Source organism: Pistacia vera, unplaced genomic scaffold, assembly GCF_008641045.1.
Source record: "Pistacia vera cultivar Batoury unplaced genomic scaffold, PisVer_v2 Contig546, whole genome shotgun sequence".
NCBI lineage: Eukaryota > Viridiplantae > Streptophyta > Magnoliopsida > Sapindales > Anacardiaceae > Pistacia > Pistacia vera.
Window position 1 is genome coordinate 157,017 of NW_022196386.1, and position 20,798 is coordinate 177,814.

At 37.0% G+C, this 20,798-nt stretch overlaps 1 protein-coding gene across 7 annotated transcripts; it reads left to right on the top strand.

Moving 5' to 3' along the window:
* Positions 1-323: 323 nt before the first annotated feature.
* On the top strand, positions 324-11,469 carry LOC116107717 (DNA (cytosine-5)-methyltransferase DRM2). Of its 7 annotated transcripts, XM_031394013.1 has the most exons (14): positions 324-443; positions 591-666; positions 3,454-3,523; positions 3,636-3,773; positions 4,688-4,787; positions 4,867-4,913; positions 5,089-5,188; positions 7,336-7,382; positions 7,558-7,657; positions 7,739-7,785; positions 8,306-8,419; positions 8,736-8,835; positions 9,993-10,087; positions 10,204-11,469. In XM_031394013.1, exons 3-14 carry the CDS (start codon positions 3,521-3,523, stop codon positions 11,359-11,361), a joined length of 2,049 nt encoding a protein of 682 aa, XP_031249873.1. In that variant the 5' UTR covers positions 324-443; positions 591-666; positions 3,454-3,520; the 3' UTR covers positions 11,362-11,469. The 7 variants fall into 7 exon arrangements, with proteins under 7 accessions (XP_031249873.1, XP_031249866.1, XP_031249868.1 ...); XM_031394006.1 differs by lacking the exons at positions 4,688-4,787; positions 4,867-4,913; positions 5,089-5,188 and adding exons at positions 6,169-6,243; positions 7,158-7,257 and having other exon boundaries at positions 3,636-3,698; XM_031394008.1 differs by lacking the exons at positions 4,688-4,787; positions 4,867-4,913; positions 5,089-5,188 and adding exons at positions 6,169-6,243; positions 7,158-7,257 and having other exon boundaries at positions 591-661; positions 3,636-3,698.
* The last annotated feature ends 9,329 nt before the right edge of the window (positions 11,470-20,798 follow it).

The window sequence follows — 20,798 nt, forward strand, 5'->3', positions numbered from 1 at the left end:
TACAATTATTAAGTGCGTCAAATATTATTAAAAAAAAAAGAGGTTTTAATCATTTAAATGAAGATATAATTAATCTTAAAAAATTGATTTTATGATCACGAAGTTTTACTCTCTTTTTTAAATTTTTGTTCTTGTATTCATAAAATCACCTATTACAATAATATCGAAACCTTTTCATGCTAAAGATATTTTGACATAAATTTTCTTTTTGAAGAATAAAAACTCTATTTATTATTATAACGTCATATTTTAGAATATTAAATAATAATTTAATATATAATAAGAGTAAGCCACGGTCCAGCACACTTTATTTGTTTCTTATCTAAAAAGTTTCAAAACACAACTTTACTACCAAAACTTTTAATTTACCCTAAATTCAGAAAAAAAGAAATAAACCAGATTCCGCACCAAACAGAAGTCTTCACTGTCACTCTTAAAACCCAGTAAAATCTCCCTCAATATTCTTCACAAATTTATTGTTGCAACTGTTTCATTTCTGTCTGCAATTTCTAATCTTTGCATGGATTTCGTGAGTTCTATTTTACTTTTCTTTTTTAATTAAATTAATTATTTATTTCTGTCTGCGGAAGGGAGGTACATTATCGTGTTAAGAGTATCGAAGAATTGGCGGAATCTTGGCATCTTTAACGCTTAATGATAAGTAAGGTAATTGTTGCTTTCCTTTTTTGTTAATTGAAGTTTATGTATGTGTGTTTAGTCGGAGATTAGGCGTTTCTTATATGCATTTTTGTGGTCTTCTGTTTGCTTGCTGAGAAACTAGGAAAAAAAAAAAGGAATAATTTAGGACGAGTTTTTTCTGGAAACCAAGCAAGGTATTAGTAGTTCAAGATGATTGTTTTCATTTCTGTGTCTTTTAGTATTCTTGACTACAACAAGGGTTTAGGCTTTAGAATCAATAGTAGTTGTAGAGCTTTTTCCTATGTTTATATGGTTTATGTTATTTTAATTTCATTGTTTGGGTTTTTTTTTTTCACTGATTGAAAAATTATTTTCAAAGCTGAAAATACAATCAACAAAATCTGACTTGTATCTTGATAAAAGAGAACACTTTGTTTTGTCTACTGTTTTTTCTGGTTGTAACTGGAAACTGTTTCTGGAGACATTTCAACCCAATGAGTTTTGTTTAAAATTATTATTTTCCGTGTATTTAAACATAAGAGTATTCAGAATCTAAACCAAAGAAGCCTTGATTTTGAGAAAGCAATCAGTGGATTTAGATGTCTATCCCAGATTTTTTCAACAAGATGGTCTTTAGGCTCATTTTTCATATAACTTTTCCGGAACACAGAGAGAACTGTGTAGGGCTTTGTGATTTCGGGAGGTTTTGATTATTTTCCTTTGTAGACATGAAATGTTTTATTTTTTATTTTTACTCTGGGTGACTGCAAAAAGGTAATGAAGCTAAGACATGTTAATCAGTTCTGAATAATAGTCCAATGGTGGTTGCTTGGGGAATGATTCATTTATTGCGGTTTATCCTTATCATGCAGCTTCTTGTGAAATTTAGTAGGTTTTCAAGAAAGCATTAAGCCTGTAAACCTACATCCGAAACTAGGCAAGATTATGAAAGATATCGAATAACTGATTTTTAATTCGTTCAAAGTTGGGCCCAGAAGATTTGAGCAACCTTTCCATATGTAAAACTTCCAATCTCGACAGATTCTTTTACTTTTTTATTTTTTAATATGATATAAGATAGCTTGACCAAAAATTGTATTTTACAGTGCTGTTTGCTATTGTGTTGTTGCATAAAATGTGTTTGCTAAAAGCATCCTGAAGTAATTATTCTATGACCTAACCCTTTTGTGCATGATTCGTTACTCATTAAAATTTATCTAATGTTTCTAATGCATTTATTTGAGATGTCTATTCTATACTATCGATTTAAGAGAAAGGCAGTTATGCCCCATATATGAAATCAGATCTCATCTTATACTTGAGTACTACTATACTTACAAACTACTTATATAAACTTTTATGTAAAAACTTATGTGACACAAAAACTTTGAATGTGTGACAATACGAAATAAATGAACCATCTTAAAATAGATGATTTGGCAACCACACACAATGTAGTATTTGTTTTTATAGAAATATTTGTATGGATGCTTTGTAATTGACTCAATTTTTTAACATTGATTAATGTTAATCCAATGTTTATCTTTACGCCAACTCATGAACATCTAAACCAAAGGATTGCAATGGATGAAAGGCTATGAATTAGTGTCAACATTTTAAGTTAAAAGTTTAAGTTGATATAGCTCAACCCTTATTAATATATTTCTCCTCTTTTGGGATTACATGAAGATATATATGAAGTTATGAATCCATTTTCGTCTATATAATAATTGTACTTGAACCATAAAACTTTACCGAAAGCATGCACATTTATTATTTAATAATTCATAGTGATACCAAACCGACCATTAAACATGCAAGGTAAGTGTATTTTGATTCGAACAATTGAAGGTTATGTACCAAAGATTGTTTTGTTGAATCAGACTTTTTTCCGTCTCTCTTTGTGTCTCTTTCCTGATTTGTCACCTATGACATACTTTACCCATTTTTTAATTGTTGATATTTATGTTGTTCTGTATTTCTGCTGATCGTTCTTTTTGGAATTCATTAAAAAAAATCTCGCTTGTTCATGTATTAGGCTGCAATACATCATGATTTATGAGCACTGCTGTTTTTGAAATGATGTAATACCTAGTTTAAAACTTGGTGAACGGCATGATAAGAGTTGAGGGATTTTGGAGTATGAAATCGAAATGTACTTTTATCTGCAGTTATATGAAGTGTGCATGTGAAAACTTTGTTTTTGTTTAGTTGAGCTTTTCTCATTGCCTTTGAAATTATATACTGCTGTTACTATATTATTAAGTCCTACTAAAACAGCAAAGCTCAGCCTACTGTATAATGGTTGTGTGACAATTGGTGAATTGATCTACTTGATCATCGTTTTGGGTTTGGTTTGGAGTCAGTATCATGAACTAAATGAATAAGCAATGAAGAAAAGGAGATGAGTAGAATTAATGATAGACAAAAGAAGTAAATTAAACTCTGAGAAGAATGTTGGTTTTGAAAGCAAGACCATGTTGGACAAAAGGTCCCAAGCTTCTTGGTTTGTGTGTATATGCATGTGCAGATGTGTAATTACTTTTGTACCCTGGGCCTGGATGTAGCCCTGTGTTTTATGATAATAATAAATAAATAAATAAATCAATTTATTTGTTTTTTATACAAATTCACTACCATTTAATCAAGTCATTAGGGTTTTCTTTTATTCTTCCATTTCCTCTTCTTCCCTATATTGCTCTCACATTCTGTATTTCTTCTAGTCATACATAAGTATACTGTAATTTTGGATACTTTATATTTCTCTGAGCTTTTTGGCTTTTTATTAATAATGTAACTTCATTTTGAACTTAGGTCCCTCCAATCATTTCTTGAACAGCTTGAAAACCTAACATTGGGTTAAAGTGGAGGTTTGAAAGAAATGGTAAATCTTCATTCTAAATTATCTTTTTGTTCTTGACTTACCAATAAATAAAAAGAGATATTATTCACAATATTTGTTATCTGCATTGATATCTTTTTTTAACATTACTTAGGATGGGAACACATCTGGTGGGGAGAGTGATGAGTTTGGCTGGAATACTGAAGACGAGCTGGAAATTGCGAGCTATGCTTTACCTTCTTGTTCCAATGGGACACTGCATGGTGGAGAGGCTGTTGCTGGCTCAACAGAGGTATGTGTTGAATATTCCTTTTTGGTTTTGCCAGTGAATCACAAATTGGAAGAAATAAAATGCTAGAGTTGCTGCCTTTTTTTTGGTTATCATAAAGAATATTTTGTTGTTCTGTCTTAAGAATTGGGTCAATGATTTTTAATTGATGAGTTTGTACAGGGATTATATGAACTGGTCATCGTTCAGTGATATGTATACAAAGGTTTTGTGCACTCTAACCTGGTGGTAGAATAGCATTTTACTACTAAATGCTTTTGGAGTAACTTACAGTCGCTCGCACTGTTTTGCCATTTGCTGGTTCTTCTTTTGTTGGTTCTGCAGTATATTGTTGGTTGTTTAAATTGGCTATCATAATAGTTGCCTTTTAGTTGCCTGATCTCTTTGGTGTGGATGGCTAATCAATTTATGTGTATCTTTCATCTCATTCACCATGTATAGTTCCTCTCATTTGTGTCGTTACGAAATATGCAAAAGGACCACCTTCACCAATTTTTCCTGACATAGAAATAAGTCTTTGCTGTACTTATTGCGTGGCATATTTGAAAATATTTTGGGTTTGTTCTGCCATGACCATGTGATGCTGCACTTAATCGTTATGGTGAAAGGCATTGACAGTTTTAGTCTTCTGTAATTCAATAATGCTGATTTTTCATTTGATTTCTCCTTTAGCTTTGTTAGAATAGGTGAATACTTGTACATATCTTATCATGTTTGTCTTCCCAATTTCCAGTAATGACATGTTCATTATCTTTACCCATGTTATTGCTCTCTTGTGGTTTCTTCTTTAACATTCAAAAATATATTATTTTTAATAATTTGATCTGCACATTAATGTCTATATGGGTTGATCCTAGAGATAGAAATGCAGCCATTCTGTGTATAACTTATTCTTTAATTCCTTTCACCATTTCAAGGCAAGCTCATCATCAGGATCTTCCAGCACCAAGATGATTGATCATTTTGTAGGGATGGGGTTCTCAGAAGAAATGGTTATCAAAGCTATTCAGGAAAATGGTATGACTTCCATTTACTTCGTTAAAGCATAAGGATTTATTCAGAGGTCATCCGTAACCTTGCTTTTATTATTATCCAGGAGAGCAGAATACAGATTTGATACTTGAAACTCTGCTCAAATACTCAGTGAGTTGATGTTCATTTTCAGTTATAAAATAATTGGTGAAATACTGAAAACATGTCTCTTGTACCCTTTGTGAAATTTTTATGTGAAAATGTTTGTGCATTAGCTAAATCTGGTTTCTATATAATATATGTAACCACTCCTATAATGGGATTTGATTCACTTTTCTGCTTCCAGGGAAGCTCATCGGCAAGCTCTTCAAACTCCAAGTTGATTGATCATTTCGTGGGGATGGGGTTTTCTAAGGAAATGGTTGCCAAAGCAATTCAGGAAAATGGTAAAGTTTGTTTCTCTCTTATGTTGTGCATCACTTTTCACCCTGAACGCCTTATGTCTAATCTGCTTACTTAAATCTCAGGAGAGGATAATACAGATTCAATATTGGAAACTCTTCTCACATACTCCGTGAGTTAATTTCTGCCCCTGTATACTTCTTTTTTGTCTGTTTCTTTTTGCCCTTGATATTGCTGTTCAATTTAAAAATTGGCGTACTGTACCCTTATTGATAAAATAATAACCAGCCAGATTTGGGAACTGTACCCTTATTGTCCAGAACTCCAGATTGGTACCCTTATTGGCAATATTTGGGAACTGTAAGAACCAGCTGCCAGTTGGAATACCTACTTTCTTTTTTAAATAAGAAACAAGAAAATTTTATATAAACTAATTCAAAGGGGGGACACCAATCTGGACAGCAGACCACAATCGGAACAGAAAACCAGTAGGGTATCATACGTGATAAATCTCCGTTAAACAACCTTCTTCCAGATTTTCTGTTAGGATGATTTTTGCTTTCTTCTTTTTTGATGAAGCAATAGTTGTATATTGATAAATAATTTTTTTGTTGCAATTTATTGAAAAAAATTATACTGGGCATTTATCTTTCTTTCTTTCATTTATTTATTAATTATAGTTTTTCTGTAGGCTCTTGAAAAGTCTCCTCAAGCACAGCAAGATGTTGATTCTGATGAATACTCATCAGAACTTGAAGGCAGCTTTCTAAATGATTTTTCAGATATCAATACTTCTGATGGCGAGGTAGTTAAATATATATATATATATATATATATATTCTGCCATACTACTTAGGTGTATCTGTTATGTAAAACTTAAGTGATGAATTTATTTAATATAACCTTCTTCAAATATGTGGCGTCCTGCTAAAATCTAATTTGCATTACTGCAATCATGTTATTTACATTCCTAACTCAATCTACTAANGATGAGTTTGGCTGGAATACTGAAGACGAGCTGGAAATTGCGAGCTATGCTTTACCTTCTTGTTCCAATGGGACACTGCATGGTGGAGAGGCTGTTGCTGGCTCAACAGAGGTATGTGTTGAATATTCCTTTTTGGTTTTGCCAGTGAATCACAAATTGGAAGAAATAAAATGCTAGAGTTGCTGCCTTTTTTTTGGTTATCATAAAGAATATTTTGTTGTTCTGTCTTAAGAATTGGGTCAATGATTTTTAATTGATGAGTTTGTACAGGGATTATATGAACTGGTCATCGTTCAGTGATATGTATACAAAGGTTTTGTGCACTCTAACCTTGTGGTAGAATAGCATTTTACTACTAAATGCTTTCGGAGTAACTTACAGTCGCTCGCACTGTTTTGCCATTTGCTGGTTCTTCTTTTGTTGGTTCTGCAGTATATTGTTGGTTGTTTAAATTGGCTATCATAATAGTTGCCTTTTAGTTGCCTGATCTCTTTGGTGTGGATGGCTAATCAATTTATGTGTATCTTTCATCTCATTCACCATGTATAGTTCCTCTCATTTGTGTCGTTACGAAATATGCAAAAGGACCACCTTCACCAATTTTTCCTGACATAGAAATAAGTCTTTGCTGTACTTATTGCGTGGCATATTTGAAAATATTTTGGGTTTGTTCTGCCATGACCATGTGATGCTGCACTTAATCGTTATGGTGAAAGGCATTGACTGTTTAAGTCTTCTGTAATTCAATAATGCTGATTTTTCATTTGATTTCTCCTTTAGCTTTGTTAGAATAGGTGAATTCTTGTACATATCTTATCATGTTTGTCTTCCCAATTTCCAGTAATGACATGTTCATTATCTTTACCCATGTTATTGCTCTCTTGTGGTTTCTTCTTTAACATTCAAAAATATATTATTTTTAATAATTTGATCTGCACATTAATGTCTATATGGGTTGATCCTAGAGATAGAAATGCAGCCATTCTGTGTATAACTTATTCTTTAATTCCTTTCACCATTTCAAGGCAAGCTCATCATCAGGATCTTCCAGCACCAAGATGATTGATCATTTTGTAGGGATGGGGTTCTCAGAAGAAATGGTTATCAAAGCTATTCAGGAAAATGGTATGACTTCCATTTACTTCGTTAAAGCATAGGTTTAATTCAGAGGTCATCCGTAACCTTGCTTTTATTATTATCCAGGAGAGCAGAATACAGATTTGATACTTGAAACTCTGCTCAAATACTCAGTGAGTTGATGTTCATTTTCAGTTATAAAATAATTGGTGAAATACTGAAAACATGTCTCTTGTACCCTTTGTGAAATTTTTATGTGAAAATGTTTGTGCATTAGCTAAATCTGGTTTCTATATAATATATGTAACCACTCCTATAATGGGATTTGATTCACTTTTCTGCTTCCAGGGAAGCTCATCGGCAAGCTCTTCAAACTCCAAGTTGATTGATCATTTCGTGGGGATGGGGTTTTCTAAGGAAATGGTTGCCAAAGCAATTCAGGAAAATGGTAAAGTTTGTTTCTCTCTTATGTTGTGCATCACTTTTCACCCTGAATGCCTTATGTCTAATCTGCTTACTTAAATCTCAGGAGAGGATAATACAGATTCAATATTGGAAACTCTTCTCACATACTCCGTGAGTTAATTTCTGCCCCTGTATACTTCTTTTTCGTCTGTTTCTTTTTTGCCCTTGATATTGCTGTTCAATTTAAAAATTGGCGTACTGTACCCTTATTGATAAAATAATAACCAGCTAGATTTGGCAACTGTACCCTTATCGTCCAGAACTCCAGATTGGTACCCTTATTGGCAATATTTGGGAACTGTAAGAAGCAGCCGCCAGTTGGAATACCTACTTTCTTTTTTAAATAAGAAACAAGAAAATTTTATATAAACTAATTCAAAGGGGGGACACCAATCTGGACAGCAGACCACAATCGGAACAGAAAACCAGTAGGGTATCATACGTGATAAATCTCCGTTAAACAACCTTCTTCCAGATTTTCTGTTAGGATGATTTTTGCTTTCTTCTTTTTTGATGAAGCAATAGTTGTATATTGATAAATAATTTTTTTGTTGCAATTTATTGAAAAAAATTATACTGGGCATTTATCTTTCTTTCTTTCATTTATTTATTAATTATAGTTTTTCTGTAGGCTCTTGAAAAGTCTCCTCAAGCACAGCAAGATGTTGATTCTGATGAATACTCATCAGAACTTGAAGGCAGCTTTCTAAATGATTTTTCAGATATCAATACTTCTGATGGCGAGGTAGTTAAATATATATATATATATTTTGCCATACTACTTAGGTGTATCTGTTATGTAAAACTTAAGTGATGAATTTATTTAATATAACCTTCTTCAAATATGTGGCGTCCTGCTAAAATCTAATTTGCATTACTGCAATCATGTTATTTACATTCCTAACTCAATCTACTAAATCATTTAAACTTCTGTGCCTTCTGATGCATGCATCTGTGTATTGGATATTTTAACTATTGGATGTCTGTTATTTATTTCTTGGAGGAAGTTTAGACAATATACTTGCAGATATACACATAAACATTTTGATTGATCTTTTCAGGAAATCCGAAAACCTGTTTCTGACAAGGAAGATAAACTGTTGTTCTTAGCTAGCATGGGGTATGCAGTGGAGGAGGCTTCAATAGCCATGGAGAGATGTGGTGTGTATTCTATTATAGCCTTGAAAATTTATTTTTTTATTTTATTTTATGGGTAGTGTTTCTTTGAACATCTACTGGGCAATTGCTTACAATTTTATTCTTGTCAATGATATTAGTATATTCTGAAGATTTAGGTTTCAGTTTTTCTTCCATGAAAGGGACAAATTTTTCAGTAGAATTCTGCTCTTTGTATTTTTGAATGTCCCTTTGGTTTGCTCTATTTTTATCAGTTTGTTGGAGGGTTTTTAAGTTTCTTCTGAAAAGCTTTCTTGTTCTCTTATTTTTCAAAAAAGATGATTGATATGATATTTTTAGTGAATGTGAGCCACCCTTGGGTTTAATCAGGTGGTAAGGGGTGGATTAGGTCTTCTGTTGAAATCTTACCTAGCAAACAAAAAAGGACTGTTGTCTCCGTCTGATGCTCACTTTTTTTTGAATCCTTGAATGTAAAATTTATTCTGGTTCTTGTGGCTGATTCCTGGAATCTTTGTGACAGCTATGTGTTATTCCTTTTAATTCAGAGTGTTTTGTCTTCTGTAGATAATAAAATCTTTATTTGACAACTGACACCGATTCTGTAGTAATTGGTAGATTTCTTTCCTCATTCCTGATAGTTTATATTTTGTAGCAACAATAGTGCTTCGTTTTGAGCTGCAGTTACTCTATTTTAAATGTTATCAGGTTTATGTGATATTTTCCCTTCCGTAATGGTAGTATTTTTCTATGAATTGTTGTAATGTGTCCCCTTTCAATTTCTCTGGTTACCTGCCGCATTGCTAACACCAAGTTGGTGTTTTTATTTACTTAGAAGTGCAGCAATGCATTTAACTGTTTTGGCATTTGCTGAATGATGTATCTTGATGTGCTGCAACTGGTGATCTAATGAACCTGGGAGGATTCTTATCTGTACTGGAGGCAGGTGACCACACTTAGCCCTGTTGTTGTTCGATCAGAAAATAAATCAAGTTGACTGGTTGATTTTGGCATTTGGATTCTGTGAAATGATAATAGTTTCAATATGTGACCTTAGGGTTTGTCTTCTGTTTTGGTGGTTTATGTCATAGATTATCCAAAGAGAGTCTTCAGTCTCTTATTAGTTGCAAATTGTGGTTGCCTTGTTTTGTAGTAGTTATGTTTGTCCCTTTTCAAAATTGTAGGGCCAGACTCTACTATTGCAGAGTTGACTGATTTTATATGTGCTGCTCAAATGGCAAAGGCATCTGATGCACTAATGGGAGAATTAGAAGAGAAGGTAATCATTGCTTGTTTATGTGATTGTTAATGATTTATATTTTGTTTGTGTACTGTTTATCCTGTTTATACAATTTTCATATAGAATTGAATATGGTTGTTCTTCCATTTTTACAGCCTAAGCAGTTCTTCAATGATTATCCTAATCACAAGAAGAGGAGAATGCTTGACTATGGCAAAAAGCAGAGGTTTGAGAAGAAGTTGCTGAATGGAGACGATGAGCAGATACGTCTACCAATTCCTATGATTGGCTATGGGGTTCCTACAGAACCTGGTTGTATAACTCATCGGACACTTCCAGAGGCAGCCATTGGACCTCCTTACTTCTACTATGAGAATGTTGCCCTTACTCCCAAAGGTGTTTGGGACACAATTTCAAGATTTTTATATGATGTGGAGCCAGAATTCGTTGACTCGAAGTATTTCTGTGCTGCTGCAAGGAAAAGGGGATATGTGCACAATCTGCCCATTGAAAACAGATATCCTCTTCTTCCACTTCCTCCTCACAATATTAATGAAGCTCTGCCCTTAACAAAGAAATGGTGGCCATCATGGGACCCAAGGACCAAATTAAATTGTTTGCAAACTTGTGTTGCAAGTGCAAAACTGACAGAGAGGATCCGCAAGGCACTTGAAGACTATGATGGCACTCCGCCTTTGAGTGTCCAAAAGTATGTTCTCGAGGAATGCAGAAAGTGGAACCTGGTCTGGGTTGGAAGAAATAAGTTAGCTCCCCTTGAACCCGATGAAGTGGAAATGCTTTTGGGGTTCCCCAGGAATCACACAAGAGGAGGGGGAATAAGTAGGACTGACAGATATAAATCGCTAGGTAACTCATTCCAGGTAGACACAGTAGCCTACCATCTGTCAGTATTGAAAGAAATGTTTCCTGGAGGCATCAATGTTCTCTCTCTTTTCTCTGGGATTGGTGGTGCTGAAGTTGCACTCCATCGGCTTGGTGTTCCTTTAAAGAATGTTGTGTCAGTTGAGATTTCTGAAGTAAATAGAAATATTGTCCGTAGTTGGTGGGAGCAAACAAACCAGAAAGGGAGATTGATTGACCTTGCTGATGTTCAACAACTTGATGCTGACCGGGTAGAGCACATGTTTAATTCGTTTGGTGGATTTGATCTCGTAATTGGTGGAAGTCCATGTAACAATCTTGCAGGTAGCAATAGACATAGCAGAGATGGACTTGAGGGTAAACATTCTTCACTCTTCTATGATTTTTTTCGGATTCTGAACATGGTCAAGGATTTGACCACAAGACACTAGCGGTTTCATGTAACTATAGCTTATTTAGCGGATACTGGTCTGAAATTTGGAATTCTTCCACCCTTTATTTATTCTTGGTGAAATATGAATAATTTTTTTGGAAGAAAATTCATATAGTTTAAGAATTCTTTTAGTATATTTCTGATAATGCAGTACTCGAATTATTTCTGTAATGGGATGAATAACATAGCCTACTGTCTCAGCTTATGTTAAGTAAACTTCAGAGGAATGAATGAATTGCAGAAGAAATAAATACTTCTGGTTGTGGTTATTCTCGAGTATAAAAGTTTCATATGTTGTATCGAATTTAAATAGTTAAGTTTGGTGAGATTCAGGTCCCAATATTCTGTGGTAATCTGGAAGAAAATTGCTCAGCGGTGGAGGGGTATTTTGTTATTTACGAATATTATATTAACTAGTTATAATGTATTAATAATATGTATAACTGTTTTTCATTTATCCATGTTTTATTAGTTACTCCTTAGTTACGAAATAAAAGTTGTTTTAAGCAATTGCCCACCTTTTAATTAACTAATTTAAACTAATTTTTTTAATGTAAACAAATTTTCTCTCTTGGCTCCTTCCTTTGAAAGTAAAGTGGGAAATTTCTTTATTTTCCCGCCTACGTAAAAGTGTTAAAGTGTACTATTCTTCCATCTTTATTTTTTCACTATTAATCATGGTTGAACAATGTTATAATAAAAGTGTGTTTGGGGAAATCCATTTGAATGTTCTTTTGATATTAAAAGTGATATTAAAAGTTACGAATAAAGTTGATGATGTAGCTGAGGAAGTTAAGATGTCGCTGAGGAAGTTAATACGCATGTGAGCTGGAAAAAATCACAAATGAACAAAGGGAAACTATTTTTGAATCTTTGTTGAAGTGAAACGTTAATGGATAATTGAAGAAAAATACTACATTTGAGGTGGCTTAATTATTTTCAGTTAGTATGTGTACAGTATAACGCATTTGGCAATGGGGAAAAGAAAATGAAGTATTGGATTCTAACACTAATGTGTCTAGCAAAAAGCCACTCAATTGCGGGCGTAAACGTCTTCAAATTGATGTCAATCAATTTCGACATATTCCATTGCGAAGAAGGACAACACTTGAGTCTTTATCTGCTGCCACAAATTTTTCAACGACAACATTGTTTAGGTGGTTAAAAGAGGACTCCATATGTCGTCATTCAAATGCTATAAAACATGTATTAAAGGTGGAAAATATGAAAACCAAAATACGTTTTTGTTTATCAATGATTGAACAAGGCAACAACCCTAGTTGTTTGAGGTTTGTAACCATGGAAAATATTATTAATGTTGATGAGAAGTGATTCTACATGACAAAGCAGTCATAGAAGTATTACCTCATTCCTAACGAAGACGAGTTTTTACGCACATGTAAGAGTAAGACTTTTATTACTAAAGTTATGTTTATGGTTGCAGTGACACGCCCAAGGTTTGATGAATCAGGGAATGATTTATTTTAGACTCCAAGTAAAGAGCCTTGGTGTGAAGGTGTAATGTCGATGTCCTTTGTGGAGGGCTGACCTCTGCTTATATAGTGTCGTCTGGTCTCCCAATCCTGTGGGAGCAGGAGTCCTAATGTGACTCCAATGTAAACCCTAAGAATTAGGGTCGTGGTGGTTTCTTACCAGGTGTCCAAATAGGAAGGTAACCCTGTTTTAGGAGAACCGCTAGTGGAAGTGATCAGGAATAGGAAGGCGTCCTTGAATAGGAGGCTGATTAGGAGTAGGAAAGTACTATGAAAGGACTCTGGGCTCTGGATTCGTTTGTGGACCTAGGAAATGGACTGGTTTGAGAGGCTCGTGCCCGCGTGATTGGGCCGGTTTATACCTCATTCAAATAGAACTAACTAACGGCTTGGGCCTTTGCAGGACTGGGCCTGGTCCGTCTTCGCTAATTGTCCTATTCCCTATTTGGGCCAGGACGATTTTTGGCCCTAACAGTTGGTGACATTTGCTGACGAACCCCCATCTACGAACACTCTTTTCACTAGGATGTTGGCTATTTGCAGGGAGAGGACTAAAGCGTCGTGGTGAGGAGCGGCTAGGGTGATTGGTTCGTCATCCTCAAACTGAATTACCTGATGGGAGTATGACCTCGAGATCGGGTGGATGGACTGGACTTCATGATGGTTAGTTCTAGCATGCCGTTTCGCTGATGAGTAACTTATCCCACTGATTTCTGATCCTCCGGAGATTAGCGAGCAGAATCCCTTCGGTGTGGGTTCTCCCGGGGGGGGGGGCACTATTGTTTGGAGCTTTTCTGGCTAATGGTGTTCTTCCCCTTGTCAGTGAGTAGATCTCGGAGATGTCCTCTCTTCAGAAGTGCGGCAACCTCGAGCCGCAAGGCGATGCAGTCTGCAATGTTGTGCCCATGATCGTTGTGGAACTCGCACCACTTGGTGGTGTCTCTCCTTGCCTCGGGATTGAGCTTACCAGGCCACTTGACAGCAGATCCCATTCCTTTCATTATTGCTACGACCTGGGTTGGTTTGATGTTGAGACTGTATTCTGGTATTTTGAACTGGTTCGATCCCAAATTCCTGTTATTACTTCTCAAGGGTTGGCGGTCGTATGGTATTCTGGCTCTGCCTATATTCCGTGCGGGGGGTTGGTAGCGGTGTTTTACCGGTCTAGGCTCTGGCTTCCTGTCGTTACGCCTTGGTTCGTATCTAGAATGGGCGGCTCGGTTCATCTCATCTTCCTCCCACCTTATCTGGATCACGGCTCGGGCCAGAGCGTCTTCCATGGTAGTGCAGCCTAGCTTTGTAAGCTCTTTGTATAGTTCTCCATCTGGGAGGAGGCCTTTTCTGAAAGCGTCCACAGCAGTCTCGGGGTTACAGGAATGAATAGAGATCTTCTCTTTGTTGAATCTGCTAACGTACTCTCTTAATGGTTCCCCCCTTCGTTGGTATACTCGGTACAAGTCGGCCGACAACTTCTCTAGCTTCTTGCTGCTGGCGAACTGTTCCACAAAGGTGTCAGTAAGCTGAGCGAATGAATCGATGGATCCGTTCGGGAGGTTCGTGTACCATTGGAGCGCCGGGCCGGACAAACTAGAACCGAAACTTTTGCACATGCAGGCTTCTCTAAGCGGTCGGGGTATGGAAACAGTGAACATCCGCTGCTTGTACGAGGCTATGTGGTCGTCCGGGTCAGTGGTACCGTCATATGGTTTCATGTTGGGGATAGTGAATTTCTGGGGCATGTCAGCCAGGGCGATCTCGTCCGCAAAAGGTGAATCGGCGTAACAATTCGGTCTGCTCTTCTTGGTTGGGATTGGCATTCCTGGGATACGCCTCATTACTGCCTCAACGTCGGCCAGTCTCTTGGCCAGTAACTGTTCCACAGGGGAAGGGGATACTATCGGGTCATCCCGTCTTACCGGGTCTGGTACGTTTCGTGGGGTCATCCCTCGGGGGGTAGTCTGATAAATCAGTCCGTCGTGCGCTCCTTGGTAGCATGTGTCTTCGTTCATCCCTTCTGGTTGGATGACTCCCATTGTCACTGTTCTGTTGTTCTTCCCTACATGAACGGTCAGGGGAGTTGTCTGGTAGTCGTTCGGTCTTTCGGGATGGACGGGCTCAAGAGCTGGAGTTGGTTTGGTTTGGCCGTTCACCCCGCGAGGGTGAGCCAGGCAGGAGGGGGTTTGTGTTTGGGTTGACTGGAGGGGAAGTGGTATGGTGGAGATGGGTTGATCCTTTGGGTTTTCTATTGTTGGATCGTTTTGATCATGAGGCTGGGATGGGTCGACTGGACCGCGCCCTGTTGTATCTTTATCTCCGTTAGTTAAAACGGAGTAGTCGAGCGCCAATGCGTTAAGCGGACGCGGCCCTTTACCAGAATCCGAGGGTTGATGCTCTGGTGTGGAGAGGGGTTGCATGGATGGGACAATGGTGCGGAATCGATTGGGGGGTGCTTGGTCGGGCAGAAACTCGAGTTCATAGAATCGACTTACTTTCTCTTTTAGCGACTGGTTCTCGACCCTGATGGATGTGTTTTCGGCTTCCAGTGCGGCCACCTTGTCTAAGTTTTGTTGCATGAGGGCGGTCAAAGCCTCCAGTCTGGCCTCGAGGCCTGAGTTAACGTCGTCTGGATTGTCAGCCATGGAATATTCCTCCACGTAGCAAGGTTCGTCACGCCGAATGATTGCTAGAGGCCCCACGGTGGGCGCCAAACTGTAGACGTAAAAATCTACCTGTACGGAAAGGGGGGTCTGATCCCGCGAGGTTGAGGCCACTAGCGATCTGCTGCACCTGCACACGTAGAGAAACACACGCGTGAAGCGAACGGGAAACACCAGGGTGGTGTTTGCCGTAGGCACTCCGACGCTCAAGTCAGCAAGGCCGAGAGGCTAATATAGTGAGGGCTAGGGAATGAGAGATTACCGGAAGTCTAGTCGGGGACTGTGACTACGGTGAATAAACGAGACTCTCAAGTAAAGAGCCTTGGGTGTGAAGGTGTAATGTCGATGTCCTTTGTGAGAGGGCTGGCCTCTGCTTATATAGTGGTCGTCTGGTCTCCCAATCCTGGTGGGAGCAGGAGTCCTAATGTGACTCCAATGTAAACCCTAGAAGAATTAGGGTCGTGGTGAGTTGTCTTACCAGTGTCCAAATAGGAAGGTAACCCTGTTTAGGAGAATTCGCTAAGTGGGAAAGTGATCAGGAATAGGAAGGCGTCCTTGAATAGGAGGCTGATTAGGAGTAGGAAAGTACTATGAAAGGACTCTGGGCTCTGGATTCGTTTGTGGACCTAGGAAATGGACTAGGTTTGAGAGGCTCGTGCCCGCGTGATTTGGGCCGGTTTATACCTCATGTCAAAATAGAACTAACCTGGCTTGGGCCTTTGCAGGACTGGGCCTGGTCCGTCTTCGCTAATTGTCCTATTTCCCTATTTGGGCCAAGGACGATTTTTGGCCCTAACAGTATGTGTACAGTATAACGCATTTGGCAATGGGGAAAAGAAAATGAAGCATTGGATTCTAACACTAATGTGTCTAGCAAAAAGCCACCCAATTGCGAGCTCAAACGTTTTCAAATTGACGTCAATCAATTTCGACATATTCCATTGCGAAGAAGGACGACACTTGAGTCTTTATCTGCTGCCACAAATTTTTCAACGACAACGTTGTTTAGGCAGTTAAAAGAGGACTCTATATGTCGTCATTCAAATGCTATAAAACATGTATTAAAGGTGGAAAACATGAAAGCCAAAATACATTTTTGTTTATCAATGATTGAACAAGGCAACAACCCTAGTTGTTTGAGGTTTGTAACCCTGGAAAATATTATTAATGTTGATGAGAATTGATTCTACATGACAAAGCAGTCAGAGAAGTATTACCTCATTCCTAACGAAGACGAGCCTTTACGCACATGTAAGAGTAAGACTTTTATTACTAAAGTCATGTTTATGGTTGCAGTGACACGCCCAAGGTTTGATGAATCAGGGAATGATTTATTTTCTGGAAAAATCGAGAGGAGTGGTAAAAATCATTTTGCAGGAACCATGGAGACTAAAACAATCAAATCTATCAATAAAGAAATTTATCGATCTTACATAATTGAGAAACTCTTACTCGCTATCTGTGATAAGTGGCCAAGAATTGATGTAAGAAGTCCAATATTTATCCAACAAGACAATGCGAAACCTCATTTTAGTTTGGATGATGAGTATTTTCAAAGTAATGCTACTAAGGATGGCTTCGACATACGTTTGATCTCTTAGCCTCTGAATTCTCTAGATATGAATATTTTAGACCTTGGTTTTTTTTAATGCGATACAAGCACTACAATACCAAGATGCGCTCATAGAGGCTGTTCAAAAGTTATTTGATGAATACTCACCAACAAAATTGAATCATACGTTCTTAACTTTACAGTCACGTATGATTTTAATTTATAAAGACGGAGGTTCGAACAAATATAAGGTTTCGCACATGAAAAAACAGAGGTTGGAGGGACAAAATTGCCTGGGAAGGCAATTAGATGTCAACCTCAGGTTAATTGGAGAAACAATTGGTCAATGTCAATAAGTGTTACAATTGACCTGTCTGACATTGTAGATTATTTTGTTTTGTCTATAATGTTCATATGGGTTCTAATAAGATATTGTCTTTTAGGAGTAGTTTGTGTTTCATTTTGATTCCTGTGTTTTTTGTTGTAAAGAAATTCTACTCCAACAAGCACGAAAAGAACTTGTTCTATTTTGTAACATAAGTTTTTGTTATTTTACCTTGGTTGTTCCATAGACTACATGGTTGAGATTCCCATTTCTGATGCTATGCTTTCTGTATGCAATCGAAGAAAGAGTAATGAGAAATTAGACCTTAAATTTTCATTTGCACAACCATTGATCTTAAAAGCTAGAAAAGGGATCATCGGTTATTGGAACATGATGTAGTCAATACCACTACCAAATTGTCAAAAATGCTTTAAAGAAATCTGGATCAATAACTAAGTCCCAAAAATAAGCATAGATTGAATTGGAAATATAATCATGCTACTGACACGTATTTTGGAAACAAGTGATAAGATTGAATTGCACATCATACTTCATCAACTAGGCTCACAAATGAAAAAAGATGGTAACCACACCATCTTAAAACTCTAACAGCATCTAAATCTCCCACAAACATGACCCAAACCTAGGGCTGTAAATGAGCTAAGCCGAGTCTAGTTTTCGACTTATCAAGCTCGGCTCGTTTGCTACAGGATCGAGCTCGAGCCTGTCGAATCAGAGAAAAGGGACTCGAACTCAAACTCGATCGAGTTCGAGCCGACTTGACCGGTGTCAGTTTGTAGCATTGCCTCTGGCTATCCTTCTCAAATAGTGGACTGTAGTGAGTGGAGACTCCTTCAGCTTTTTCTGGTACTTTCCTCATTGAAAAATAATGGTTAAAATAATAATAAAAAAAGTAAATAAACTTTTAATTGGCTTTAAATTTTTGGTCTTTTAAATTTACGAAGAATCTGAAGGAATGATTTGTTTGTTCAGATAGTCTCAAGTTCATCTTCATCTTCATCTTCATTTTTGTCTCCATCTCATCTTCATCTTGCAGAACAGCACGATTTACGTTGCTTCCAACTCCATCATCTTCATCTTCATCTTCGTCTTCGTCTTCGTCTTCGTCTTCGTCTTTTTCCTTAACACGATTTTGATTTTGATTATGAAAATTTGCAAGAACAAATTTAGGGGTTAGGGTTTGTCGATTTGGTAAATTTGATTTGGGGGTTTAATTTTGTGCTTTAGAACTAATTACATTAGGGGGGTTAAATGTCGTTTTTACAAAATTTTTAAAACTAAAGAATAAAGATAACACTTTAGTCCCCACAGTTTATCAAATATAACAAATAGAACCCTGCTTAGCTAAGCCACATCAAGCTCACGAGCCTACGAGCCGAGCCTCCCCATGTTCGAACTCGGCTCATTTTATATAGCGAACTCGAGCCGAGTCATAAACGAGCTTCAATTGAGCAGAGCCGAGCCGCTCGACTCATCTGACAGCCCTACCCAAACCACATCTACAACAGTAAAAAAAGATCCCGCCCTTCCAATAATTCCAGCCTTCATCTTGTTCAAGAAAACCATCAAGCAAATGCAAAAATTCAGTAACATAAACACTTGAAACACCAAATGATCACTCTCACCAAGGAGTACAAGGCCCGATCATCTCCTGAAGGCCACGCGAGCCATAACAATAGCAAACATATCCATACTAACACACACTTTATAGACTTCGGCATATGTAGAGGAATCAAGCAAATCACCCAATACGCATTTTTGTTCATCATTCCTATTAAGGCTGTCAATTAGCTCTTGAGAGTAGGACAAACATTGGACTTCTTTAAGACCATTTTCACGAGCTACACACTGTCCAAGATATAAGGCAAGATATTCTGCACTTCTAATTTTTCCTGATTATTCCAAACTCCAGAAATTTCAATTTTGACAATCGATCTTGATGCACCTTCTATATTGTTTTTTGCAACATGTACTATATAAGAGAAAATATTGTAACTAATTAACTGAATTGACGAAAGCAAAAAAAAGTGTATTGACATGCACCATAAAAAAATAAAAATAAATAGAACCTCCACTATTGACATCCACCATTCCATATTGATTAGCGATGCTTGTATTGCCTTCAGTGTCAATTAATTTGGCCTCATTGTTGATGTTATGATTATCTTCAAAACCTAAACATTCACAAATTGTAAAGTTAAATGAGTCATACAACAATGTACCATAATCAATTTTAAGAATAATAACCTTAAGAAAACACAAAAGAAAGCCATTTACATGATAAAGGCGCCCATATCCTCATTTGTTCTAAATCTTCATTCGAAAGTTTACGACTCATAATCTCCACTACGTTTATAGCCTGATCTCTATTAAATGTGGTAGGATGATCTACTTGCTCAGATTCAGAAGGGTAACTTAAAAAAACAAAATGTCGAAACTCAAGTTTAGAAACCTTTGATGCAAGAGGCAACTTAGTAACATTTGTAAAATTAGATTGTCTATTGAAGCTTTTGAGTAGGAACAACACCAATTTCCAGAAATAAAGAGTTCAATCATAATAATACCAATTGTCATAAATATGCATCTAAACAAAATTTCATAAATATGATTAAAAGGAAAAAAGGTAGCAAAATAGTAAAAAATGTATCTGTATTTAAGAATGAAAAGAAAGAGTAATATGACTTGTGGATAGAAAGGATTAGCCTTCATTTTCAAATTTTCCAGAAGCTGTAAAAGAACTGGAGCCTAAAATGGAAAGAAAGAAAAGAAATTGTTAAGGAGCAATGTAATGAAGGGAAAGTTGTGTTAAATGACATTTGAAAGAGAAAGAGATAAAGGAGATGAGGGGCCTGAGAAAGAGAAAGAGAGAGAGGAGATAGGGGCCATACGTCGAGAAAGATAAAGAGGGTTGCGTAACTTTTTTGTCAAACGACATTTATTTTGGAAAAAAATAATAAGGTTAAAATGACTTTTATTTCGAAACGGAGGGAGTATCATTTTATCACTATTTAAACTAAAAATGTGGTTGCCTAACACCACTCAATAGTTATTAGCAATGTTTTAATAACTGACTTGAGGTGAAACCTGACAAAGTGGTCGTTTCTTGTGTCAATCGCTGAACTGGTCCCACCAGCGAGTTGGACTGGTCACGTAACCATGTCCAGAGGTTTGAAATTTAGCAAACACACCCCTTTGATCTAGCCAAATGCAAATCAGTGATCGACTGGTTGGTGGTGGCGACACATCAAATGCAAATCCCACTCATCAATTGAGCCGTTCCCTAACAAATCTAGTTGAAATCCGAAAAAAAAAAAGTTGCATGTGACTGCCAACCCAAGCCAAATAGGCCTGTTTCTGGCGTCGACAACTGCCCCCCATCACCACTAA